This window comes from Pararge aegeria, chromosome 3, assembly GCF_905163445.1.
Source record: "Pararge aegeria chromosome 3, ilParAegt1.1, whole genome shotgun sequence".
NCBI lineage: Eukaryota > Metazoa > Arthropoda > Insecta > Lepidoptera > Nymphalidae > Pararge > Pararge aegeria.
The window spans coordinates 10539024-10563303 of NC_053182.1; the positions used below are offsets into that span (position 1 = coordinate 10539024).

A 24280-nucleotide genomic window follows, 5' to 3' on the forward strand; every position below is an offset into this window, starting at 1 on the left:
AAATGCAATAAATTTTCCTTCTTGCGAAACTTTTGTAGTAGTTCTAAAAAAAAACATTATTACACTTTTGCAGCAAAACAATCGTAATTTTGAAGGGGTTTATTTAACTGATGAGTTATATCTCACTACCGTGCAAATCTTATGTACGCATCAAAAGTGCCACCTGTGGGCCTACTTGAATAAAGATATTTTTGACTTTGACTTTGACTTTATCCGGGTACTGCATAAGTAATCATCATTACTCACGTCGCGTTGGCAAACACCAAATACCATTTTAATACCTGAGATTTTGAAAAAAGGATTTAATTTGATGGCTATTAACGCCGAGTCCTTCAAGATCCATAGGGTTTCTGAAAGTGACTTTCTGAAAGTTTCTTCTCTTTCGTCTTTCTATCTCGTTCTAGCATACGGTTCTACTATGTTTTTTGTCTGGCTCATCGCCGATCTTTAGTTTTATATTAAATCTATGGTATAATTTGGATTATCTCAAATTATGTCAAGCTTATGAAGGCTAGAAGCCAGAGCTGTACAGCCAGTTTTTAAAAAAAATATGTCAATTTTTGTGTCGCCAAATGTCAAAAACTCAAAATACTGTGATGGACTTGATTGTTTGTTTGTGGAAAACTCGTTAGAAAGTATTAATATGTCATTAAAATTAAGGTTTTAAATATATTATAAACAAAATCATTATCTTTCTCATCAGTCTAAATCTTTTCCGTATCACAGTGGAACTATCCACATTTTATACTTGTTAGCCTTGAAGTTTATGTCATTTAAATGAGTGTTGTTTATTTAACATTTTAGTGATATTAGTCGTAATTTCATGATTATATGGCTCTGACGTTTGACTTATGTTTTGCGACAAACTGGAAGAGGCATGTTTTACCCACGCATTCGGGAGAAAAGCGCAAGTTTAGTAGTTGTCAGCTGGACTTGCCTGGCGGTGCTGTGCGCTTCGTCCACGGCACCCTGCGACAAAACCCGCAGGGTGTTCACGGAGCGGAGTGGGATTATTACAGACGGACCTAGTAGCTCGAACTACACGCAAGTTAGTAATGACAATAACAAGTATGTTTCCTATAAGACTGTATAGTTGTAACCACCAAATCTTTTTTAGGACTCACACTGTGAATGGCTAATTAAAGCAGCAAATAAAAGTCAGTACATAACCTTAAGTTTCCTTCGTATGGGCACAGAATGTTCATATGACTACGTATTTGTGTATGATGGTGATTCTTTCGATGCACCTCTATTAGGAAGTTTCAGTGGAAAAACCGAACCACAAAATGTTACAGCCTCTAGTGGATATGTACGTATAACTTTGTTATTTACTTTTATTTTTTATTATTTATTGAGGGGACGCCTGCCATTGCTAGACAGGTGATCAGTCCTCTGTAAGGACTATTCCACCCTTTTCCCCACTATTGTTATTTACTAACTACACATAAATATTGTTTCTAAGTGGTCCTCATACTTATCTTGTATTGTTTTTGTTTGTAATGGTGATTCTTTCAATTGTTGCCCAGAAAACCTACAATTGAGTATTGCAATAAATAACTAAAGGTCAAGGCAATTTAAATCAACATATCTTTTTACTCTAAAATATTTGCACATGTAAATAACATTGTGTTGAACGCAAATAGATATGCTTTTGCCAATTTTTTATTTCACTCCTTGCTAGTCCTTGACTGAAATCTCACCTGGTGATAATTGATGAGATGATTGCAGTATAAGATGGTAACAGGCTAACCTGATTGGGGTTTTGAAGTAACATTAAGCCTTTAAGATTCTGTCATTTATTTAAATAGTTAAAACCTCAATGAAAAAATCTTTAATAGATTTAGTACAATAATGATTAATTCACTTTCAGATGCTCATATTACTTTATAGTGACACAAATTATGTATTAGATGGGTTCAGAGCAACATATGCAATTCATAATTGCCCCAATAATTGTACTGGACGTGGTTTGTGTATGTCATTTAAGTGTTTCTGTGGAGGCAATTGGGGAGGACCTGATTGTAGTGTGAAACTTTGCCCCAGCGGATGTTCAGGAAATGGGCAATGTGCAGGTGACAGGTGTCTGTGTAAAAAGGGGTAAGTTTAATTTCAATTTCAATCAAACTTTTAAAGAAATGCAATGTTGTGTGTAAATTTAAAATGATTTTTTAAAAAGCAATTCTTATAACTTAAGAGTTTTACAAATGCAATCATCAATAGCCTATAACAGTCCACTGCTAAACTATAAGGCCTCTAGGGTTTGCTCATAATCAAATAAAATAATTAATAATTCTTTGTTAAATTCCTATATAACTGTATTCTGATCTGCTGTCACTGCACAGAAATTTGCAATCATATGGTAATTAAATTTTTATAATTTGTATAGATATAGTGGAATTGCAGGATATAATATTGTTTCAGGTACTCAGGGGAGGCATGTTCCTTAAAAACTAATGACAAAGAAGGCAATAGCTGGCATTGGCTCTCTCACACAGAAAGTGGCATGACAAAACGGGCAGCTCATTCTGCAATATATGTTAACCAAACAGACTCTTTATATGTATTTGGAGGTTATGATCTAAACAGGGTTTTAGGCTTATTGGAGATTTACAAGTAAGTACCTAACATTGTTAAGTTTTTATAATCCACTTCTTAATTAAATTACAATATCCACAATCAAATACCAAGATTATAATAAATTATAACTCAATTTAATCTTTTTTGTATATTTAATCCTTATAATATAGTTAGTATTTGAGTTTGGGAGGTCTCAACAATCTAAAAGTCTCAAGACCAGAAACTGCAATATAAGTCTTCATTCAAATATACTGCCATTATGCCAGTTTTTTTATTGTTGCAGTATACCCTCAGATTTCATTTATTTCTAAATTGGCTCTGATCTGGTATGGATCGGCTGCTATTAGTTTCTATAGTACTGGTTATGCCTCCAATCAATTTAGTATAGTTTATTTAGTATTGTGTTTAATAGATCCTCATTGTAAACTATTTCAATGGCGGCCTATTAAACTGCCTTTCCTAATAATAATAATTAGATTACTTGAATGGTATCTATTTAACATCGGTGGTGTAATTTCTTACTTCCTTATACTTTTTTTCCTTTAGTTTTTCAACTAGTCAATGGTGTGACGAAAACGGAAAAGTTCTACGTCGTTATCCTTCAAATGAAGAGATTGATAAGTCTCTATTAACTCTTTTTACCAAGGTGAGTACTAATAATAAATATCTACTCTCTTACATTGTATTTATAGGCCTAAGATTAAATGTATTATACTTACTCGTATTAAAGATGAGGGTGTACATACTATCCTATATTTTACTTAGAATAAGTAGGTAATATAGGTATTTTATAACTTTACACAAATAAGTGGAACATGTTATGTTATATCCCAGACCTTAACATAATTTGAGATAAATATCAGCTTCCGATATGTTATCAAATGTAGAGTGGAAGCTAAGTAGTAAGTAGGTATTTTGTGTTTGTAATATTCACATGTAACTCTGGATTATAGGTTTCAAAAACATTGTTGCATAAATACCTCTGAATTTTATAGAATTATGGAACTTAATATGTTACATACATATTACATGCAACACAACAATGAAAGAGGCAAGTAGGCAAAATTTTTAGGATGCCAGTCTTTGGCTATAGAGAATCTAAGCTTTTATCTAATGAAAGTCTTTAAGTAAATGAAATTGCACTCTATAAATGAGTACAAAATATTTAAATATGCAAACTTGTTAAGTACTTATTTCCTTCGGCGCTACTTCTGCTTTACTCCACTTGTTAGGTAGGTACTAGGTATAAAGTCATAATGTGTTAAGTATATAACTACTTTGGAGAAATGCAAATAGGACGTTGTTATGCCTATCATATCATTTGGGTTATACGTAATACGTGGATTTGAAAGGTTCTTTTAAACAGACCAGAGTCATGGATGTTCGAGCTCCAGGCCACTAGATCTGTGAAAATCTGCATTAGAGTTTTGAATTTCGGTTCGTATTATCACAGCTTCCGTTAGGGAATGCTTCGTTATACCCGAGGTCAGGATGGTCTCTCAATAATATGTAATAAAGACTTCATACAAATACACACAATTTCTTTGTAAAAGGCTATCAAGCCTAGTGGTTAGGACTTCGGTTTCACGCAAGTTTTGTGCGTTTTAAGCAATTAAATATTATTGGGTTTTACGGTGAAGTGATGATTGTGAAGAATCCTGCTTCTCTGAGAGTTTTCATAATGTTCTCGAATGCGCGTGAAGTCCACCAATCCGCACTCCGTTGCAGAAGGAGACTCGTGCCATGTAGTGGGCTGCTAATGGGCTGATATGATGAATTTCTTTATGCGCAGTTGAAGGAACATATTCGCCCTTACCTCGATATGTTTGAATAGACTATCAGTATGTTTTGTTTTACAGGGAAACATCGATGGCAGCTGGCCAATAGGCAATCGGAGTTCACTCTTCAATTTACTTTTAACATCATTCTCACACCATGACAAAACTACGTTACCTCTGATGTATTCCCACTCTTCCACACCTTACTCGGAAAGCTACTTGCAATTCACCGATCGACCTGAATTTCTCGAATCGAATCTCAAATCTAATGACTCTAACCCTGAACCTAGATATGGTCACTCGGCGTGTGCCTTTGGTAATGGCTTTTTATTATATGGTGGAAAATTGTCCGACGGAAGTTTGTCTTCTGAGTTGTGGTATTATGACGCAATAGCTAAGACTTGGACGTTAAGAGCAGCTAATTCTACCTTTAACCCGCCTGGGTTGACCCGCCATACATTAACGGCAGTTAAAGATGAACTGTATTTGTTTGGTGGCAGTACTGTGGATGGCGAGTTTTCTTCAAGGTTAGTTCTTTTGTAATAAATCAATATTCGTTGCTCATTGCACATTTAAACTCAACTGTAAAACCATCTACCCCATCTTCTGTGTACCAGAACCACACACCTACTCACACAGTTATAACTATAAAGAATTTTAAAATTTAGGTACACATATAGTAATTGAGTAACCATATGGTCAATCGGGATGATTAACGTGTACTAGGTACCCATTTTTATTTCCAGCAAGGTGAAAGTTACTTTTTTTTATTGCAGCCTTTACAAAATAAAATTGGTTGAACCAAGTACAGAGACTTGGGAGAAAATACAAGTGCGCGGCGGCAAAGAGCTAGATGTGCGAGTGGTGGCACATACTGCGGTTTATCATGCTCATTCTAACTCTATTTTAGTGTATGGAGGTGTGGTTGCTAGTGTTGCGAGGTAAGTCAACTTTTATTAATTATTTAGATCGCAGCAGAAATCGCAAGAAACGTTCAACGTTTCTGACTTTTCAAGTTTAGCAAAAGTTTTTCATAAGCGCAATAAAACTGATATTAAATTTTACGTCTATGGGTCCAGATAAAATGTTTATCTCGTTTCTAATAATAGAGCAAATATCTAGAATGCCATTCGGGTTTTCGTCTTCACCGTAACATATAAAATGTCTCGTAAGTACTTAAGGTCTAGACTGAGTGATATTTTTACTAGGCAAGCTTATGCAATATTTTATCGTAAGCTCCCCTATTAAATGTGTAAACTGATAGTTACTCACCAGTCCGACATTTCATCTCTACTATATTTTCTTCGAGTATGCATCAGTCGTTTTTAAATTATGCTTTTTTGTATGATGACGACCAGTAGCATATAGTTCATATGTATACGTGCGGGGTTTTTGAAAACACTCTCTACAATATCGATTAGCTCCCTTTATTTTTAACTCGTAAGGGGCCAAGTATATTGTTTGTTGATCATGTAACGACGTTTAATGTGCTGATGAATCCATTCAGCGTAAATCTGTCTGCCTAGTGTCTCTTTTGGTCTGTGAATTTGGTCCATAACATGTCATGGTTAGCTGAATATAAAGATCTTAGCTGAAAAATAAGCATATACGTTACAAATAGCATGTAACATGTCTCTACTTCGTAATCTAAATTAATTTCTCACTAGGTTTTCGAAGCTGTCGGACAGAATGTTTGCGTTTGACCTAGACTACAAGCATTGGAGTGAAATTCACTATCCTCGAGCTCATTTACGCGACACCTACGTTCCGCGCGAACGAGCCTTCCACACTGCGACGATCATCGGTAATTAACAACAGTTTTATTTTGTATCATTTGATGAGGCTAACCAGTCCACTTTTTTATGTTTAAATAAAGGTTGATGTAGTTAAAAAATTCAGGAAACGGAAATCAACGGCTTACGTTAAAAACCCGTCTCGTGCTGACACTCGACGTATCCCTTGTAAATTAATTAACACCCGACGCCACGCGAACCAAGAACCCTGGCAGTACGGCATTCGCAAGTGAATGCCAGATGCGTGGCGTAGGTACTTTATACCTATAACCATTGGCGACGCACCGATCTAGTCGCTTGGATCTTGTAACTTATAAATGGCTAGTGTCACGTCGACTTGGTCGGTTACGTTTAGTTTTATCTTCAATATTAAGTAGAATTATTGTAATAAAACATTAAATAAATAATTCCAGGTAACTATTTAGTCGTGTTTGGTGGATATTCGCACAGGCATAACCGTGAAGAAATATGCTACGATGGTCAAATGTACCTATACCATCTCGGATGTCACTCTTGGATTCCACTAGACGTTTTAGGAAAAAATCGCAAGTTTTATCCAAAGAAGCAAGGCGTTTTTGCGCACGCCGCCGCTTTGAGACCACCTTCCACTTTGCTTATTGCTGGGGGATACCATGGAAATGTCAATGGTAATGTATTGTATTTATTAACTATACTTATCTATTAATCTTTGGTATTTTAAGAGAAGGTATGTTATACAGTAGGCATATACGGGTCTATAAAAACCTTAGTTTACATGACCTTAAACCACCGGTTGACGACATGATTAGAAGCCTCTTCAATAACTAAAGAAATATCTTAATACGTTACTATGCACTTTTTATTACAATGTCATGGTAATGAATTAGTCAAGGTTCGTTGGAAACGTGTTAAAGTACCTTTTATTTTCTTGCTGTGACCGTAATATATAATTTTCATCGGTTATTTTATGAATGTACGCCTATTTTTGCTACAAGTACGAATTTTATAGTTTTGGCCTATACGGACATTCTACTGATATTGCACAAAGTATATACTCGTAACGCACCGCGTGAAATTTGTATCAAATCAATGTTTTATTTGAAACAACACTAGCTGTTGGTTGCGTTCTTCGTCTAACTAACGCTTCCAACCGGATATGTAAAGTTGGAACCGTTTGTTTTCCTGGGATTAAAAATAGCTTATGCTAGCATAGCTCTTTGTCCTTTAAAGTAATTCTATGCCAAAAATCAAGTTAGTTGGTTGTTTTGTTAGAGCGTGAAGTACGGACAAACAAACAAGCAAAAACTATTATATTATATTAAAAAGGATTAGAATTGAAAGATAACCGATCTCTATATAATTGCAAGTGTTACACAATTGCGAAAGATATCCCGCGGATTTTTTAGCAGTACGAGTTAACTCTGAGACGCCATTGCTCATGTTACGTGGCGGCAGTCAAGAAGATTCCCATATGGCATATACTCAAGAAAAGAGTACATAGTAAGGTGTAATATTTCAAACTCATAAAAATGACGAAGAGGAAAGAATAATTAATAGGTATCGCACGATTGTTTCAAGGTTAACGTTTACGTTACAAGCCGCATAATTTGCTGCAACTCACTTGTGGAATATAGAAATACGTATAGGTTGTAAACTTAATAACCGTGCACTAACAGATCCAGGGAGGCTGTTCTACAGAGCACTAGGTCTAGGTTTTAAATGCTTGTAATGTCTAAATTAATAATAATATATTATGAATTAACAGCGGTTGGTTGCCCACGATTTCGTGCTCGTTTATCCCGGAAATAATAACAGTACTTTTTTTCTTATTCCACTACAAGTTAGCCCTTGACTGCAATCACACCTGGTGATGATGCAGTCTAAGATGGTAGCGGGCTAACCTGTTTAATAGTATTGTAGTCATAACCCGGATTGGTTTCCACGCGACATCGCACCGGAACACTAAATCGCTTAGCGGCACGTCTTTGTCGGTTACAATATAAAAATTTACTACAGTTATTTAAACAACTTTGTAGGTGATCTGTTAGCATATGTAGTTCCAAGTTGGCACGCTGGAATAACAGACAAGGACCCGGAGACCGCTTGCCCGCGACATCGCACGCAGCCTGAATGTCTAGCAGACCCTGAGTGCGGCTGGTGTTCAGCTGATGATGTATGTACGATTTGTATCTTGCTCATTATTCAGAAGCATACTCTGTGATTGGTAGCACAGTTTTTAAATAATTGTATAACCTTTGATCTAGATCACTAAAGAAAAACCTCTTCTGTACAGACAAACGGATGATAGCTTTAAAAGTGTTTTTACAGATATGCTACGGAAGAACAGGGTCAAACTGTACCACGAATTTGCAATCAATTAGATGCGGTGGAATTTGTCCGGCATTAGGGGACTGCCACTCATGTCTCATCCACGGACCTCCACTAGGAAAAAATAGTTCGCGAACGCCGCTAACTTCAGTCAGCACAAAATTGGGCTTATATCAGTGTACTTGGTGTGTTCAAAACGCCCGATGCCACCTTAAAGACGGTAGATATAACTTTACGCCCGTTACTTATTAATACAAATCTTTAGCATAACATTAGTTTTGAGATTTTTACTATCTTTTTAGATAGTTACGGCGTATGTGGTGAAGATACACCTTCTGAGAATCCCGGTTGGTGGGGTACAACTGGAACTGAAGTGACAATCCCGGAAGAATGTAAAATTTTAGATAAAAGGCCAGGACTGACATTTCTGAGATACCAACAACCAGCCGATTGGAATCATCCAGACGGTGTTTCTGTTGTTAATGCGACGACTGTAGACTGGGGCACGGGAGGAGGCAGTAATCATATATTCAGTGGGGCAAGCGAAGCGAGGCTTAGAGGCTGGTTACATATACCACAATATTGGAATGGGTCGGGGGAAACTTTACACATGTGTGCAGGATACTCCAATTTGTCCGTAAGTCTAGGAGATGGCACTGAGCCAATTGCCAATTTAACGGCTCAGCCATCTTCTTGTGTGCCGATAGACTGGCCTGCTTTGCTTCCCGGTCGACTCGCCGTCGATATGCATGCTAACGATTCCTTGCATACGGGGCTATATCCCTCTCATCATCACGCCAAAATGGAACTTCTTCACAACAAATCACAAGAAAGCGCCAAGGTAAAATTACTACTGACAAAACATAATTCCAGTTGATGTATTTCTGCTTATATTTATTAAACAAACTGCTCTGTTTCAGGTATTCACATTTGAATTTTTAGAACCATATTCAAACGGTCAATGTTTAAACTACGATAATTGCTTACTATGTCTATCTGATGCGGCTTGCGGATGGTGCGAGTTGACAAATCGCTGCGAACAGAGAAATGTCGACGAGAAAATGACATGTGCAGCCGACGGCGAGTGGAGATATCTCACTTTGCAACCGGCCGCTTGTCCAAATTGCTCAAACTATATCAGCTGTGAGCGGTGCGTATCCGGAAACTACTGCGAATGGTGGGCAGACGAGGCGCGATGTGCTCGACGTGGTAGAGCCAGTGGAGCCATCGTTGATGAGACCGCGTGTCCGGCACCTTGTCGCATGCGTCTGGAATGTGAGGATTGTCTTGACGAACGCGGCCGCTGTGTTTGGTGCGAAGCAACCCGACAGTGCTTTAGTTTTAGTGTCTACACCAGCGAGTACCAGTTTGGTTTATGTCGCGAATGGCTCGATCGTGCTTCCATACCGGCTGAAGAAGCTACTCGAAAGGCTAGTCAGTGTAAATCTTGCAAAGCGCATACTCAGTGCTCTTCGTGTTTGCGGAACATGGGCTGTGGTTGGTGTCATTCTCATGAGAATCCGATTAACGGTTTGTGCACGGAGGGTGATTTTACGCGATCGCACGTGGACTGCGCTACTCTTTTAAACGTTAGCTCATCAGACGCCGGGTGGGCGTACCCGCAATGCCCTGACGTTGACGAGTGTGGGCTCAGGCTTCACGATTGCCACGAGAATGCCGTATGTAACAACACGCACGGTTCATACACATGCAAGTGTAAACAGGGCTACATAGGAGACGGCAAAAAGAGCTGTATGAGAACTTGTTACAACAATTGCATACATGGATACTGCTTAGGCGCACCGCAATATAAATGCCACTGTGATCTGGGTTGGACCGGAGCGGATTGTTCAATTAACTGCGGCTGTCATAACCACTCTACGTGTAGGACGGGGGTCGGGAGATGTGACGAGTGCCAAGACTGGACGGAAGGTGAGTTTTGCGAATCTTGTAAGCCCGGAAGCCATGGAAACGCAACTACAGGACAAGGCTGTCGACGCTGTGATTGTAATGATCATGGGGATGAAACGCAAGGTGTTTGTGACGTTTCAACGGGTGAATGTATTTGCAAAGATAACACAGAAGGCCAAAATTGCGAACGATGTAAACCAAAATTTTACGGGGATCCACGACATGGAGGCAGATGTTATTATCAGTGTGAACCTAGGGGAATGCTGAATGCGTCACAGACTGAAGGTATTGGGTCCTATAAAACCGATCCGGATATAAAAAGCATTGGGCCAATAAAAGAGTGTTTGTGGATCATATCTTCAGAGAATGTCAAAGACGCTATAATACAGTTTACAGTGAACTCATCTTCGTTCAATGTGCCTTGTGACGAAAATGCCGTCTACGTTTACGATGGATTAGGCGGTGTACCAGATTTAACAAATAACCAACAGAGTCAACTATTAGGTGTCTTTTGTAACGGTGCCTCTTCAGGAGTTGTTGAAGCTCGAAGTGGTAATTTGACTGTTCATTATAAACAAAGTCAACCTGAACAAGGATTTGAAGGAGTTTACAATGTTCTTGCCTGTGATGGGTACTGTTCTTGGCCGAGAGTTTGTAATAATAGACATTGTGTATGCAGAGAAGGTTTCGGAGGGTTCGACTGTGCCGTGGAAATTTGCCGAAATAATTGCAGTATGCATCTTAAGGGTGGAACTTGTGACACGAGTTATGGAAGATGTCTTTGTAATGACGGCTTTGGTGGCGACGACTGTTCACTTAAACTTGACAAATCGCAACTTGTTTTCACAGAGCTATTTAATTCTGATTTTTTGTCAGATGATCTCGATCATTTGAGAAAGACGCTGCCTAGATTTGGACATAGCTTGGTTGCCGATAGACGTGGTTTATGGATGTTTGGCGGATACTCTCTTTCGCATGGACCGTTAAATGACATTAGATATTACGACACAAAAAACAATACATGGATGCTAGTTACACTAGATGCTACACCTGATCCCAAAATGCCCGAAGGAAGATATTTTCATGCTGCAGAAATTTACCATGCTAAACAAAATATATATATTTATGGTGGCTTGAGTCTGCAAGATAAAAGTGGCCAAAACAAAACATTGACTGACTTCTGGCAGTTTAGTTTAAAAGAAAAACGTTGGAGTCTTATAAAAAATAAAGACGAGTTCCCTCCTCCACTTGCTGGGCATACATTAACGTTTCAAAAATATCAAGATTACGAAAGTTTAGTCCTTATAGGAGGATTTTCGTTGGAAGAAGGTTTTATGACGGATGTCTGGGAATTTGACTTAGACAATGACAAATGGATAAAACTGGTATGTGTCGGCTCAAAGCCAGTGGGTTTAATTGGTCATAGCACCGTTTACCACGCGCCTTCACAGAGCATTTACGTATTTGGTGGAATATTATACATATACAACGGAACAATAATATCTAACAAATTGTTTTCCTTCCACTATCCCACTAAAACTTGGAGCGAGCTGCCAACTTTTCCAAGCTTGAACAACGCTCACGACAGCTTACCTCGGCCGACGTATCTTCATTCGGCAGTTACGACTAATGATTATATGATTGTATTCGGTGGACGAACAGTTCCAGACAGACGATCTAATTCTCTGATCGCGTATATTTACAGCTGCAATCAATGGGTCAAGCTTTCAAAAGGTTTGTATATTTAATCAAGAGGGATTTTAATGTAATGATGTCCCAAAAATAATTAATACTAATTACCTGTTTTCAGGCGCGAGTGTACTAGATCATCCTCCACCACGAACGATAGCCCACGCTATGGCCATAGACATGGAATCTGAAAACGATTGGAACATTTACATAGTGGGGGGTTGGACAGGCAGTGCAAATTGCCAGGTGACGCGCATTACTTTACCTGATGATTTGTGTTCGCTCTGGAGTTCTAGTAAAATCGAATGCAGAAGTCATATGGGTTGTAGCTTTTGTAGCACTGGAGATTACACTAAATGTTATTCTGTTGATAACCCGGGATGTGAGGGAAGTGATAGGATATCTACAAATGCCGGTGCAGCTTGTGATGCTGATTTAGTAGCGAGGCGCCCTTGCGACAACTTTACATCGTGCACTTCATGCTTAGCGGCATGGCCCTTGTATCCGGAAGAAAAACCCGTTTGCCGTTGGTGTGAAACTTGTGCTGCTGGTGTGGGTAAGTCAACATAACAACCTATTACTGACCCACTACAGGGTAAGGGTCTCCTCCCATAATGAAAGGGGTTAGGCCGTTACGGGCCGTAGTCCACCACACTGGCCGAGTGCGGATTGGTAGACTCCACCTTTCAAACATTGTCTCTCAGGCATGCAGGTTTCCTTGCGATGTTTTCTTTCACCGCTGAAGCAAGTGATATTTTAATTGCTAAACGCATATAACTTAGAAAAGTTAGAGGTGCGTGCCGGAATTCGAACTTTCTCCCCGAAAGTGAAGTCTTACCCAACGTTTCTGTCACCGTTGGTAAGTAAAACCGCTTAATTAATATAGTTGGTCGACCGCCGTTGTAAGAAAAATGCTTTTTTGCATTCAGACTTTATTTTTGGTTATTTATATATTATATTGGTATTTTTAGTTTCGTGTTACTTGTGTCATTATTAAACCACTTATCTGCCCAAATTCTATTTGATATAAAATTATGTAAACGATATGTTTTCTTCTTCTTAGAATTTTGAATATCATTTCGGGCTTTGGGATTTATGTTATTAAAGTGACAGTCATCTTTTAATTAAAACAATTTTAATTTTAGGCGAATGTGTACCAACTGATGAATCATGTACTAGTATAAAATGCAACGCCGGAACTACATATATAAGTGACTCGACCGAGTGCCCAGAACTGCGATGTGTGGCACCTGATTGTGAAAAATGTGTTTCTAATCAATGCTCCTGGACGAGACTGGCCAATAGAGAAGGTATGGTATTTCTTATATATAATATATTTTAGAGTAGGTATTAAAAATGTGTAGGTATGTAGGTATATACGGAATAGTTCATTAAAAGGAAACATAATGCTTTACGTCTACATAACGAAGATATAGTTATATCAAAAACATGAGGAATATATATATATATATATAAATGCGCGCCGACAAAGCTATTTGAATGTGCAGTAGGATCTACTTAAGGATAGATTTCTTGATATCTCGTATCGTATAAAAACATATTGAAGACTTAAGTGGGTCCGACTCACCAGCTAAAATATTGCTTAAGTAAATGAATCGATAATTTTTGTGAACGTGTTCAGCAGCGACGAGAGTTTAAGTATTCGGTTACGAGAGTATGAATATAACCTTAAGTAGTTTCACTTTTTTTTCGTGTAAAATCACTTAACTCATAATTTTTATGCGGTTTTGTTTCAGCACAAATAACAAGAATAACGGATGATCCAACAGAGCTCTATAATTGGACGTGTGCCACAACAGACGAACCGGGACGTGCAAGTTTACGCGCTCTTTCCCTAAAACTTGGCCATTCGTATTTTGGGGTGACTAAAGACGAGTGCCCGAGTAGTTGTCACCTGTACGACGACTGTCAGTCCTGCTTGAGCTCTGAAGGTGCTGAGGGTGGTTTTTCTGAGTGTCACTGGGCTAGTTATCTCGGCACTTGTATATCTCCCGCCTACCAACCCGTGTATTGCGCAGGCGGTGTTTGTGGTTTAGTTTTGACTAAAGCGGATAAGAATAAGTGTCCAGCTCCATGTGACACTTTCGAACAATGTACAGAGTGTCTACACCATTCTCACTGTGGTTGGTGCGCTCTCGAAGGAGAGAACGGAGAAGGCGTGTGTACAGAAGGCTCTATTGATTCTCCATTGGAATACTCAACGCGTACGACCTGTGCGGCCGTATATACGAACGTGCATCAGAGTAATAACACTAATGACACATTCTCTTGGCACTACACCCGATGCCCGTCAGAAAACGAGTGCGAAAACAATCACCATCAATGTAAAGCTGAATCTGAGGTGAGTGCACCACAAATAATCTGTAAATACAATACAGTAGTAGAGCATTTTATGAGCCCGCCAGGGGAATTATCGCCTTGCTTATTTCTGCTGTCAAGCAGCATTGCTTTGTTCCTGGAAGGGCATGGCGGTGTAATGACAGGCACATGAGGTTTAACACCTACGCCTCAAGTTTATGAACACAGGGCGGCTTTTTGTAAGACGTCTTTCTTACATTCCCTTCGAAGTGTTGCTCTGTGTATAGGCCATAGTTTTTCACTTAAAATCAGTTGGGCCATCTGTTTCGAACTAATTAAAAAAATACAAACCATTAAAAGAAACAAATGAGTTTAATTTGCTGATATTTGCTGTTTATTATCATATTATGTGCTCTCACAGGTATGTCGTGATCTGCCAGAAGGATATGAATGCACGTGCGGCGCCGGACACAAGCGCGTAGGTGGTGCGTGCGCGGCCGTGTGTTCGCAGGGTTGCGTGCGCGGCGTGTGCGTGCAACCGGACCGCTGCCGCTGCGATTTCGGCTACGTCGGCGCGAACTGTACTATCCAATGCCAGTGCAACGGCCACTCTCATTGCGAGGGACCAGACAAACTGGACGTGTGCACCGAGTGTCATAACAACACTATGGTAACTAGCAATCGATTATATATATTCTTACTACTAGTTACTAACTTACTTACAACTTTGTATAGCAACTTAAAAAAAGTAATACCAGCACATTATGCATTAGAACTCGACCCCCCGAAAGTGAAGTCGTAGACCTACCCACTGGGCTAACAGCATGACTTGAATGTAAAAAAAAATTCAAAACTAATAAAATTACAAACGTTTTGCGCATTGCACAAGGCGTCTTCTGTTCTGTCCCATTCCAGCGTAAACGAAAATCGTTTATGAAGTTATTTTATGACATTGCAATCTTACTGGTATATTGTATGTTAAAACACTGTTCAATTTCCGCAGCAGTTAAAATATGTTGGAAAACCAAATTAGTGTAGGTAGAACTAGAAGTATAACAATCTGTACAGTTTAACGTTTAATTAACGTTTAAATAAAAAAATCATGTTTTCATTCCCAGGGTAGCCAATGTGAGAAATGTAAGCCTAATTTCGTAGGCGATCCAACTGATAACGGGCAATGTATACCCTGCTCTGTTTATTGCCACGGCCATACCTCAGTGTGCACGAACGAGGCGGACGCATCGCTGATAGCTCGTGACATAAGTAACGCGGACTTGGAGGAGTATTACCGCGAGGGCGGGGCCAAGGCTCGCTGCGTGCGGTGCGCAAACAATACGGACGGGCCACGATGTGAGCGATGCATCGAGGGATACTTCAGAGGATCGGAAGATTTTCGGGATCCATGTCGTCCGTAAGTATTATTTTTTGCTCATATACAGGGTTAAATGAAAAATCCCAGAAAGCTCTCGACCTGTAGTTGTTTGAATTAAAACTAACAACTTTTGTTCTACCTCTTTTTTGTAACTCGATGTTTAATGAAATATTAAATATTTTACATAGATACTCTATTTGTACTCTGTAATTTAACATCGGCAACAGCGCGCTAACCTAACGTGCAGTCACTGACCTGACTACGCGACACATGTTTTTGGTTTTACAGTGTACTGTCACCTTACAGAACTAAAATTATTTATTAGTTTTTTTTTGTATAAATTTGAAATGGGATCCTCAGGAGATATTGACTTAACAATTATTCATTGTAAAGTCAACATCTCCTGAGGATGCTCCGGATTCGGAGCGAAACGTGCGTAGAGGGTACATTGCCGAAGATCTGTTTGGTGTGGAGTATAAGGATTGAAGAAATTATAAATTACACCATACAGATTGTCCTGCTTTTTGCGGAGTATAGCAAGTTAAGCTTAATTTTCATAATTTATGTGGAGTCCACCAATCCGCACTGGGTCAGCGTGTACTACGGCATTCCCCTTCTCATTGTGGGAGGAGACCCGATCGGTCAATATGATGATTCGTAAATTTATTTGTAGATAGCTAGTTCATTATTTGAATTGCAGATGTGAATGCCACGGTCACGGCGACACATGCGACCCCGTGACGGGCGAGAAGTGCAACTGCGGCAACAACACCGAGAGTGACGCGTCGTGCCAGACCGCGTCCTCCAGCAAGAACTCAGCGCAAGAGTGCTGGCGTCACCAGTGCGTGAAGTGCCGCGACCCGTACATGGGCGACCCGCGCAATGGTCACCAGTGCTACAAGATCATAAACATCGAGAACAAACTCTGCTTCGATGGCAAATCTATAGGTATGTGTAAATCATTGTGTGAGCGCGTCCTGTCCTTAAGGGCCTCTATTGTAAGTTTACAGGTTGACAGATCTACGGTGTCAATCTAAATTTGTGCGGATTGTCCAAATAATGGGATTTACATATACATGATTTTATAGGTTTGAAAGTCTGAGTTCATTTAAATTGCCTTCATATGTGGGGAAGAAGAAGAAGAAATATTTTATTGGACACAAACATCAGAATATACATAAAATAAAGAATAAACAATAGAACATGCAATGCAAAGGCGGCCTTATTGCTGCAAGTAATAAGGCCGCCTGGAGTTGGAATTGGATGTGTGGAATTGTATTTTAAAAATTGGATTAACACGCTGATTTCACGTTTGTTTATAAGAAAACTTTAACTTAAGGCACAGATGGGTCGATTTACATCATCTTGACACAAATATTTTGGGGTTAGTTTTTCACAAAACCTAAGTTATAATTTCGTTAGAAATATGGAGGGTAGAGGTAAGGAGAGTCATCTTATATGGGAGAAAAGTTGAAAAAGTGTCCAGTTGTTGCGCTAAATAACAGTTCAAAAATCCTCCACAATGGCGCTGGTGGATGCACAGGGTATGGTATGAATGTAGCAATCGTAGATGAATTTAAGTATGCCGAGTTAAAAAATTTAATGTCATTATCGACTAAAGTAGTTAATTATTGAAAATTTCAACAACTTACGTTGTACAAAATATTGTGGTAAATATAACCTTACTTCCTTGTATCTCCATACTTCCTTGTTTATTTTTCAAGCCTACTCTAACAATATTTATATTTGGCGCTTCTTTTAAGAGTTACCCTGATGCAAATGTGGCGCCATCCTAATTTAATACATTTTGACGACACTTTTTCATATACACAGATGACTCTCCTTACCTCTACCCTCCATAGTTAGAAATCGTAATATAGACTAAGTACTGCACTGTAGTGGTCGTAGACAAATTCCATAAGTTTGATATAAACCAAAGCAAATTTTATGTCGCCGCCTGTTAAACGTAATGACGTTTTGACATTCAAAACACTAACGTGGCCATTTTCATTTCAGATGAGTGCAAAATTAAACCACGCCCTCTATACCCGGGTCAAACAGTATTCGTGGCCGTAAATCCGAGATATATGAATGTGGACATAAGAGTAATTGTGGACGTAACGCAAGGTGCTGTTGATTTGTATATGAGCCCGAATGACAGCTCCTATGTGGTATCCGTTAATTCTAGTACGGGCTCTCACGCAGTAGAGCTGGATCCAACTTATTACAAACACGAGCCTTTTCGGAAAATGCCCACTTTCGAAGATCACATATTGGAAAAACCAGGAAAAATAACGTGGTATTATGATAAAACAGAATACGCGCTTGCGGATTATACAGCCAAAGACCTGGCGACATACGTGACAGTTGACAAGAGGAATGTTTTGCTTCGAGTTAAGAATCTTCGCAACCGTCTCGTCCTAACCTTGCCGCAGAATATACATGATCTCACTCACACGAAGTTCTATATCATTATTAGAGCTAGACACACAGAAGATGGTTCTGCTAGTTTTGGGATCACTTTCTTTCGGCAGGATCAGTTGCACATCGATCTCTTTGTGTTTTTCTCGGTGTTCTTTTCGTGCTTTTTCCTGTTTTTGGCGGCGTGCGTGGTTGCGTGGAAGGCGAAACAAGCTGCGGATGTTCGGAGGGCTAGAAGAAGACATGTTGTGGAGGTAAGATACGATACGAGGATTTAAACTGATTTAGCCATAGCTAAAGCAGTTATGTCATAACCACAGAATTAAGAACATACAGAAACCGTGTACACGACTAAGTTTTGAAGCATCAAAAACCACTCCTCTTTAGAATGGTTTCTCGAACAAACGGTTGGTCACTTCATATAATTTGGCAGTTGACAGTAATGATTTTACCTCTAATGTTCTAAGCGTTCACCATAAAATGGTAAAATGTGAAAAAAATACGTGGGCTAGCAACATTCCGCATTTAAACTGTGAAGTGAGACGTGCGCGAAGCGTTTTTCCTTTTTGGGCACAATGCACTGCATACAATAATGGCTGAATGAGGATTCGGTATGTTCTTATTTCAACAAATAAGACACACATCGTTATCTAGCCCCAAAGTAACTTAGCCTGTGTTATGGGTACTGGTACTAGATAGCTGATGAATATTTTTATTAGTATAACACACATAAATACTTATAATATACAGATAAACACCCAGACACTGAAAAACATTAATGTTCATCACATTTTTCCAGTTGTGGGAATTGAACCCACGGACTTTGCCACGGATTTGACAACTCCCCTGGCACATCGGATTTAAGCTGTAATTTTAAGTTGGATGTGATTTCTGAATTTTCTCTGGTTTGGTCTGGTGGGAGGCTTCTGCCGTAGCTAGTTACCACCCTACCGACAATGTCGAGCCGCTAAGCGATTTAGCGTTTAGCGCGATTAGGGGTATGGGTTCGATATAACTGCCTAACAGGTAAGCGCACTGCCATCTTAATAGCATCATAACTTACCATCAGGTAAAATTGCAATCAAAGGCTAACTCTTAGTGTAAAAAAGACATCTCTTCTAAAGTGGTTAAATTAATATTTTTATGGATTAACTATTTATTTAAACTGGCTCATGCCTTCGGCTGCGAGTGATTTACATTATATTATATTATAAGTATAACACGTCAAGACAGACCTTCAGAATGCAAGCTATACATATGTGCTGAATTTCATCAACATTGGTGCAGCTGTTGAGACGGACATAGGTAACAAACAAATAAACACATAGACACTTTCGCATTCATTATATTAGAATGGATTTTTCACAGCTAACAGTCGAAAGTATTTTTAATACAAATGTAGCATATCCTATGTATCGATTAGGTGTTATTTCTTCCATTACCAGATGCTGCATATGGCGAAACGACCTTTCGCCGCAGTTCGCGTTGTACTGAACCCGGGCGCTTGGGTACGTCGCCGGCGGGCGGAGTTGCGGCCTGTCGCTATTGAACCAACGTTCGACACCCGCGCGGCTGTTACTACACTTCTTGTCAGGTACTCTCAGATTTGGATTACATCAGTTTATAGACCAAAACTAGTTTTGATCTATAAACTGGTGGCTTCCAGAAGTTTAGCCGTGTTGATAAACGGTTTTCCCTGATTAGGGTTTGTAGATTATAAAGTGGTGGAGTCCACCAATCCGCACTGGGCCAGCGTGGACTACGGCCTAAACCCTTATCATTTTGAGATGAGACCCGTACCCTGTAGTGGGCCATTAATGGGTTGTTATTATGTTGATGATTTAAAAGTAATCCAGTGATTATTACATTGTACCGTTATTAATATAATACTGAATCGTATAAAGCGTATAAATAACCATTTAGTCGGTAACATGGTAAAAAATAACATTTTTTTAATACCACATAGGTACGCCACACGTAGCTCGTACGTATATTTGTAGTATTATACGCGTATAGGTCTTTCAATAAGGTTGTCACTTATTGAAAGTCCGATACGCGTGTTTACTACAAGTAAACACTTTTGACAACCTTAAATATGAAGTATGAACACATACATTACCTTGACATTTTAGGATGTTTTGAATTAGTCTGTATGGAAAAATAAATATGCTTCTTTTGCATAATTTTTTTTTACAAGGTGTTTTCTTATGAAATATTGTTATGCACCCTTTAGCAGTATTTTGTGATTCGGTTACACGTTGTATATGCGTGTGTGCCAAATACACGGTATTGCGTGTAATATTATTTTTTTATTGATTTTAATTTTATATTAAATATTAGTTATTCTGCACTCCTTCTCTATATAAACTAAAAGTTTGGGAAATTATAAATAAATATATAGATAAGTTCTTTCAACTTCATTGAGCAGCACTCGAACCACAAATACTAAAAACGTAATACTCAGTGCCACATTGTATCACTATATTATTTATAACACCAATTATTGTAACTCCACAATATGTGCAAATTAATTAACTGAATTAAAATACTTACAGGTTACCCGGTGGTTCCCGTGCTCCGGTGCGCATGGCGCTCGCGTCAGCGCTGGTGTTGGTTACGCGTGGCCAGCCCGCTCGCCCGCGTGCCCGCCGTGTCGTGTCCTAGCAGGAGCACGGACATGTGCATTATCACTCGTCCGGCCTTTACGGCATACACATGTAGATAAAAAAAAATCTGTGCAATTCACACAGCGGAAGTGAAACTTCTAAAAAGTAGAAAAGAGAGATTGAGATGGAAATAGAGTATCAGGAGTATTAGTATATATGTAAGGTTAATTATTTTTTACCTAACTTATAAAATATTTAATATTATTAATTCGTTTTCGTGGTATTCGTTTTTAAACATACTGTGTAATGTATTCTATCTCGTTCTCTTGCTACATTGAAGTGTTTGTTTCTTTATCGTAGCGCTCGTTTTATCGAGTTACAAACACAACGCTTTTTTAAAAGTTTCACTTCAAAAAAATCTAAAATTTATCAAACTTTAGGCAATTCCAGTGAATGTGGTGTGCAATAGTTTCTGCTTTATACATAGTTAAAGAAGTGTGCAAAGACATTCAAGAGAAACGATGTGCACTCGTTGCTTCGGAGTTCCAGAATACAGTATAACGGCTGCAACCGTTAAAAACATCGAAGAAGTCGATGTAAATAAGGCAGCTCTAGGCCACTGTTTAAAGCAAAAAATATCTTGATTACAGATAACATTAATAGATATACATAGATACCTCCTAAGGGTGGTCTGCGATTACATGACACTACGGTATCCATTCGAGAATTTATTGGATTTATTAGACAAATAGAAAACCGGGGGTAATTCATCATTATTCTGTACCCTGTACTACTAGGGGAACATAAAAGCGCAGCTAAAAAATCGTAATTACGCTTATTATATATACAATTCGAAAATTATTTATGTATACATCTGAAACTATTAAAATCGCATATATTCTAACACTTAAGTTAGTTTACTACGATCTTAAATAGGCCTGAGCAATTTCCAAAATTCTAGTGTAAATTTATTATTATACGTACAGATTCGAGAAATTGTTGTATCACGTTAAATTTAGTTCAATATTTCAAAGATGACAGTCGTATTAAGGTTTAGTATGTAAAGTGTTTTGTCATAGTATTGTCATGAACGTAACCATCCAATTTATTAGCTAAATATACCAAGATCTGATCTGACAAGTTGAGGGTTATGTTATAGAAGATGTATATAAATTATTGAAGAAAATAATGTAAAGTAGTTATCAAAATCATATTATGTATATTTGGTTAAATGGATTTGTATAATAATGCACAATAGTAAGTTTTTTTAGTGTTAAATTAATTAATAGCATATTATTTAGGTAAAAAGCACAACCATTATGATTTATTTAAGGAGAGGATTTATTTATATATAAATATATATTTATAAGTGAATTTACAGTAATTGTCACAGCCGTATACAGTCATGGATTTGCTTATGTTGAAATCTTTTTAAGGCTCCGAATCTACATAGAATTACATTTTCTTGTATGATATTAATTAACTAATGTGAACTTATGAATAGTTTCGTATACCTACTATAGTAGTGACTTTTAAACCCATAGATACTATTTTAAAAAGGCTTTTCCTATTCGTAACTATGCCATATCGATTCGATGCGAGCCAAAGGAATCAAAATTAGCGTGAATTGTGCGCGGGTTGTGAATAGCCAATAGTCGCTGATGCTGTTGTGTTATTTATTTCCAAATTTTATTATGTGATGTTGTAAAACAGAGTTATGTTATGGCTTGTTATTTCTAAATAAGTTTAGCTAGTAATTAATCGTTTGTACGTGCGTACGTATTTTATTTAGATAGATAATATAATATGTTGTTATTAAATGCTACCGTGATAGTATTTTTCTCGGAAATACTAAAACGTAATCTCACAAAACGATATTCGCGTTGCAACCGTTGCCGTTGCTAGAAAGTAATAGTACTTTCTCTGGTTATCTTACTACGAAATGGTGCTCGCTTTACTTGTGGTAACCTAATGCTTACAAGTTAACACAACACGTTGGTACAAATACGTTACGATGCGTACGTTACGGTGACACGTAGCGACGTAGTCCGTGTCTCGGACCGCACTCAGTAGCCTTAGTACAAGATTTGCTCACTCGCAGAGGAGCCGTTTTCGTGTATTGAAATACTTGATCAACGGAGTAAGATCTTATTTAGACTGTGTCAAAGCTGTGTCAAATTTACGTACAATTCTTATGCTTGGCCTTATGACAGAAAGTTTGTAACACAAAAAAATCAGAAGTAAAGGATTTGCTACTCTAAAAAACAAGTGATATTAGGACCATTTTACGTTGACGAGAAAGAGTTTAATACTCGATTGCGAGCGAGCAAATCTTATACTAAGGTAACAGAAGTAAGACTTTTCGCGCTTACACACACTTTTATAATGATGGGTTACAAAAGTAAAGCGCCTATAGTTTTGTGAGTGCACTTGATTCGTTGAATATTTTTCGATGTAGACTTAAGTATTAAGACGAAAGGGTCGATTGACGATTCGGTTCAAAGGGGATGGAATGAAACATCCACCCTAGATAACGAAGTTAGTAGGTGGACAGAAGTATTCGCGTGAGTCACTATACGCATTTAGCACAAGACGAGTGTGGAAAGCCCTATAAATAAATAAATATATTAAGGACAATACACACATCGCTATCTAGCCCTAAAGTAAGGTTTTCTTGTGTTATACGTACTAAGATGACTGATGAAAATTTATAAATAACTAGCTGTCCCGGCGAACTGCGTACCGCGATCATTATTTTCTTAAAACAGATAAAACACCCAGTCACTGAAAAACATTCTTGTTCATAACACAAACATTTTCCAGTAGTTGGAGTCGAACCCACAACCTTGGAATCAGAAAGCAGGGTCACTGCCCACTGCGCCGATCGGCCGTCAAATATCGGCCTATAGAAAACCTATATCCAGAACTGAACGTCAATCGGTTACGGAATTACAAGTAGCGAATGTATAGGGTAGCTAACAGTACCTTATTAAACAGAATTCAATGAAACATCTATGAAAGTATTGAAGATCAATATTATTTGCTGTACGTGTCTCGCTAAATTTAACACCCGATTTAATTTTGTTTTGGTTGGCCTTAATACTGAGGTAATTCAGGCAAAAAGAAAATTCGAAAGAAATCTAAATTGATGTTAATAGGTATATACCTATGGTATGGGAACAGAAACTTCGAATAACTTTCAATTAATTATTTAGGGGGTTTTAGGGGGTTCTATGGTGCATCTATAATATAAATCTTTGTCAATACAATAATAATCTTTATCATTTGGATTTTTTTACGAATTGATTAACATCAGAAATTACATTTTAATTTATCGAATTATTGCCTCCAAGTGTAGGTAAAAACAATAAAAAAAATTATGAAATTAACATAAAAGACGTTGCCAAATACTTTTTGGTTCTTTTAAAACCACTGCAATATAGGATTTCAATAGTCGCAACGCGAATTGCCCGTTAATCTAAACGCTTATCTCGAATCTCTTCAAAG

General features: G+C 38.2%; 1 protein-coding gene across 1 annotated transcript; it reads left to right on the forward strand.

Annotated features, from left to right (window-relative positions):
* The first annotated feature begins 597 nt into the window (after positions 1-597).
* Positions 598-23468, forward strand: LOC120637478 (multiple epidermal growth factor-like domains protein 8). The gene is made up of 22 exons (XM_039909342.1): positions 598-1048; positions 1118-1309; positions 1871-2097; positions 2422-2613; positions 3124-3223; positions 4437-4882; positions 5132-5296; positions 6023-6159; positions 6562-6795; positions 8164-8300; positions 8456-8675; positions 8758-9296; positions 9376-12100; positions 12177-12611; positions 13201-13365; positions 13813-14417; positions 14796-15044; positions 15493-15785; positions 16447-16694; positions 17763-18421; positions 19613-19761; positions 20723-23468. The coding sequence occupies exons 1-22, from the start codon at positions 878-880 to the stop codon at positions 20829-20831; spliced, it is 8397 nt and encodes a 2798-aa protein (XP_039765276.1). The 5' UTR covers positions 598-877; the 3' UTR covers positions 20832-23468.
* Positions 23469-24280: the final 812 nt, after the last annotated feature.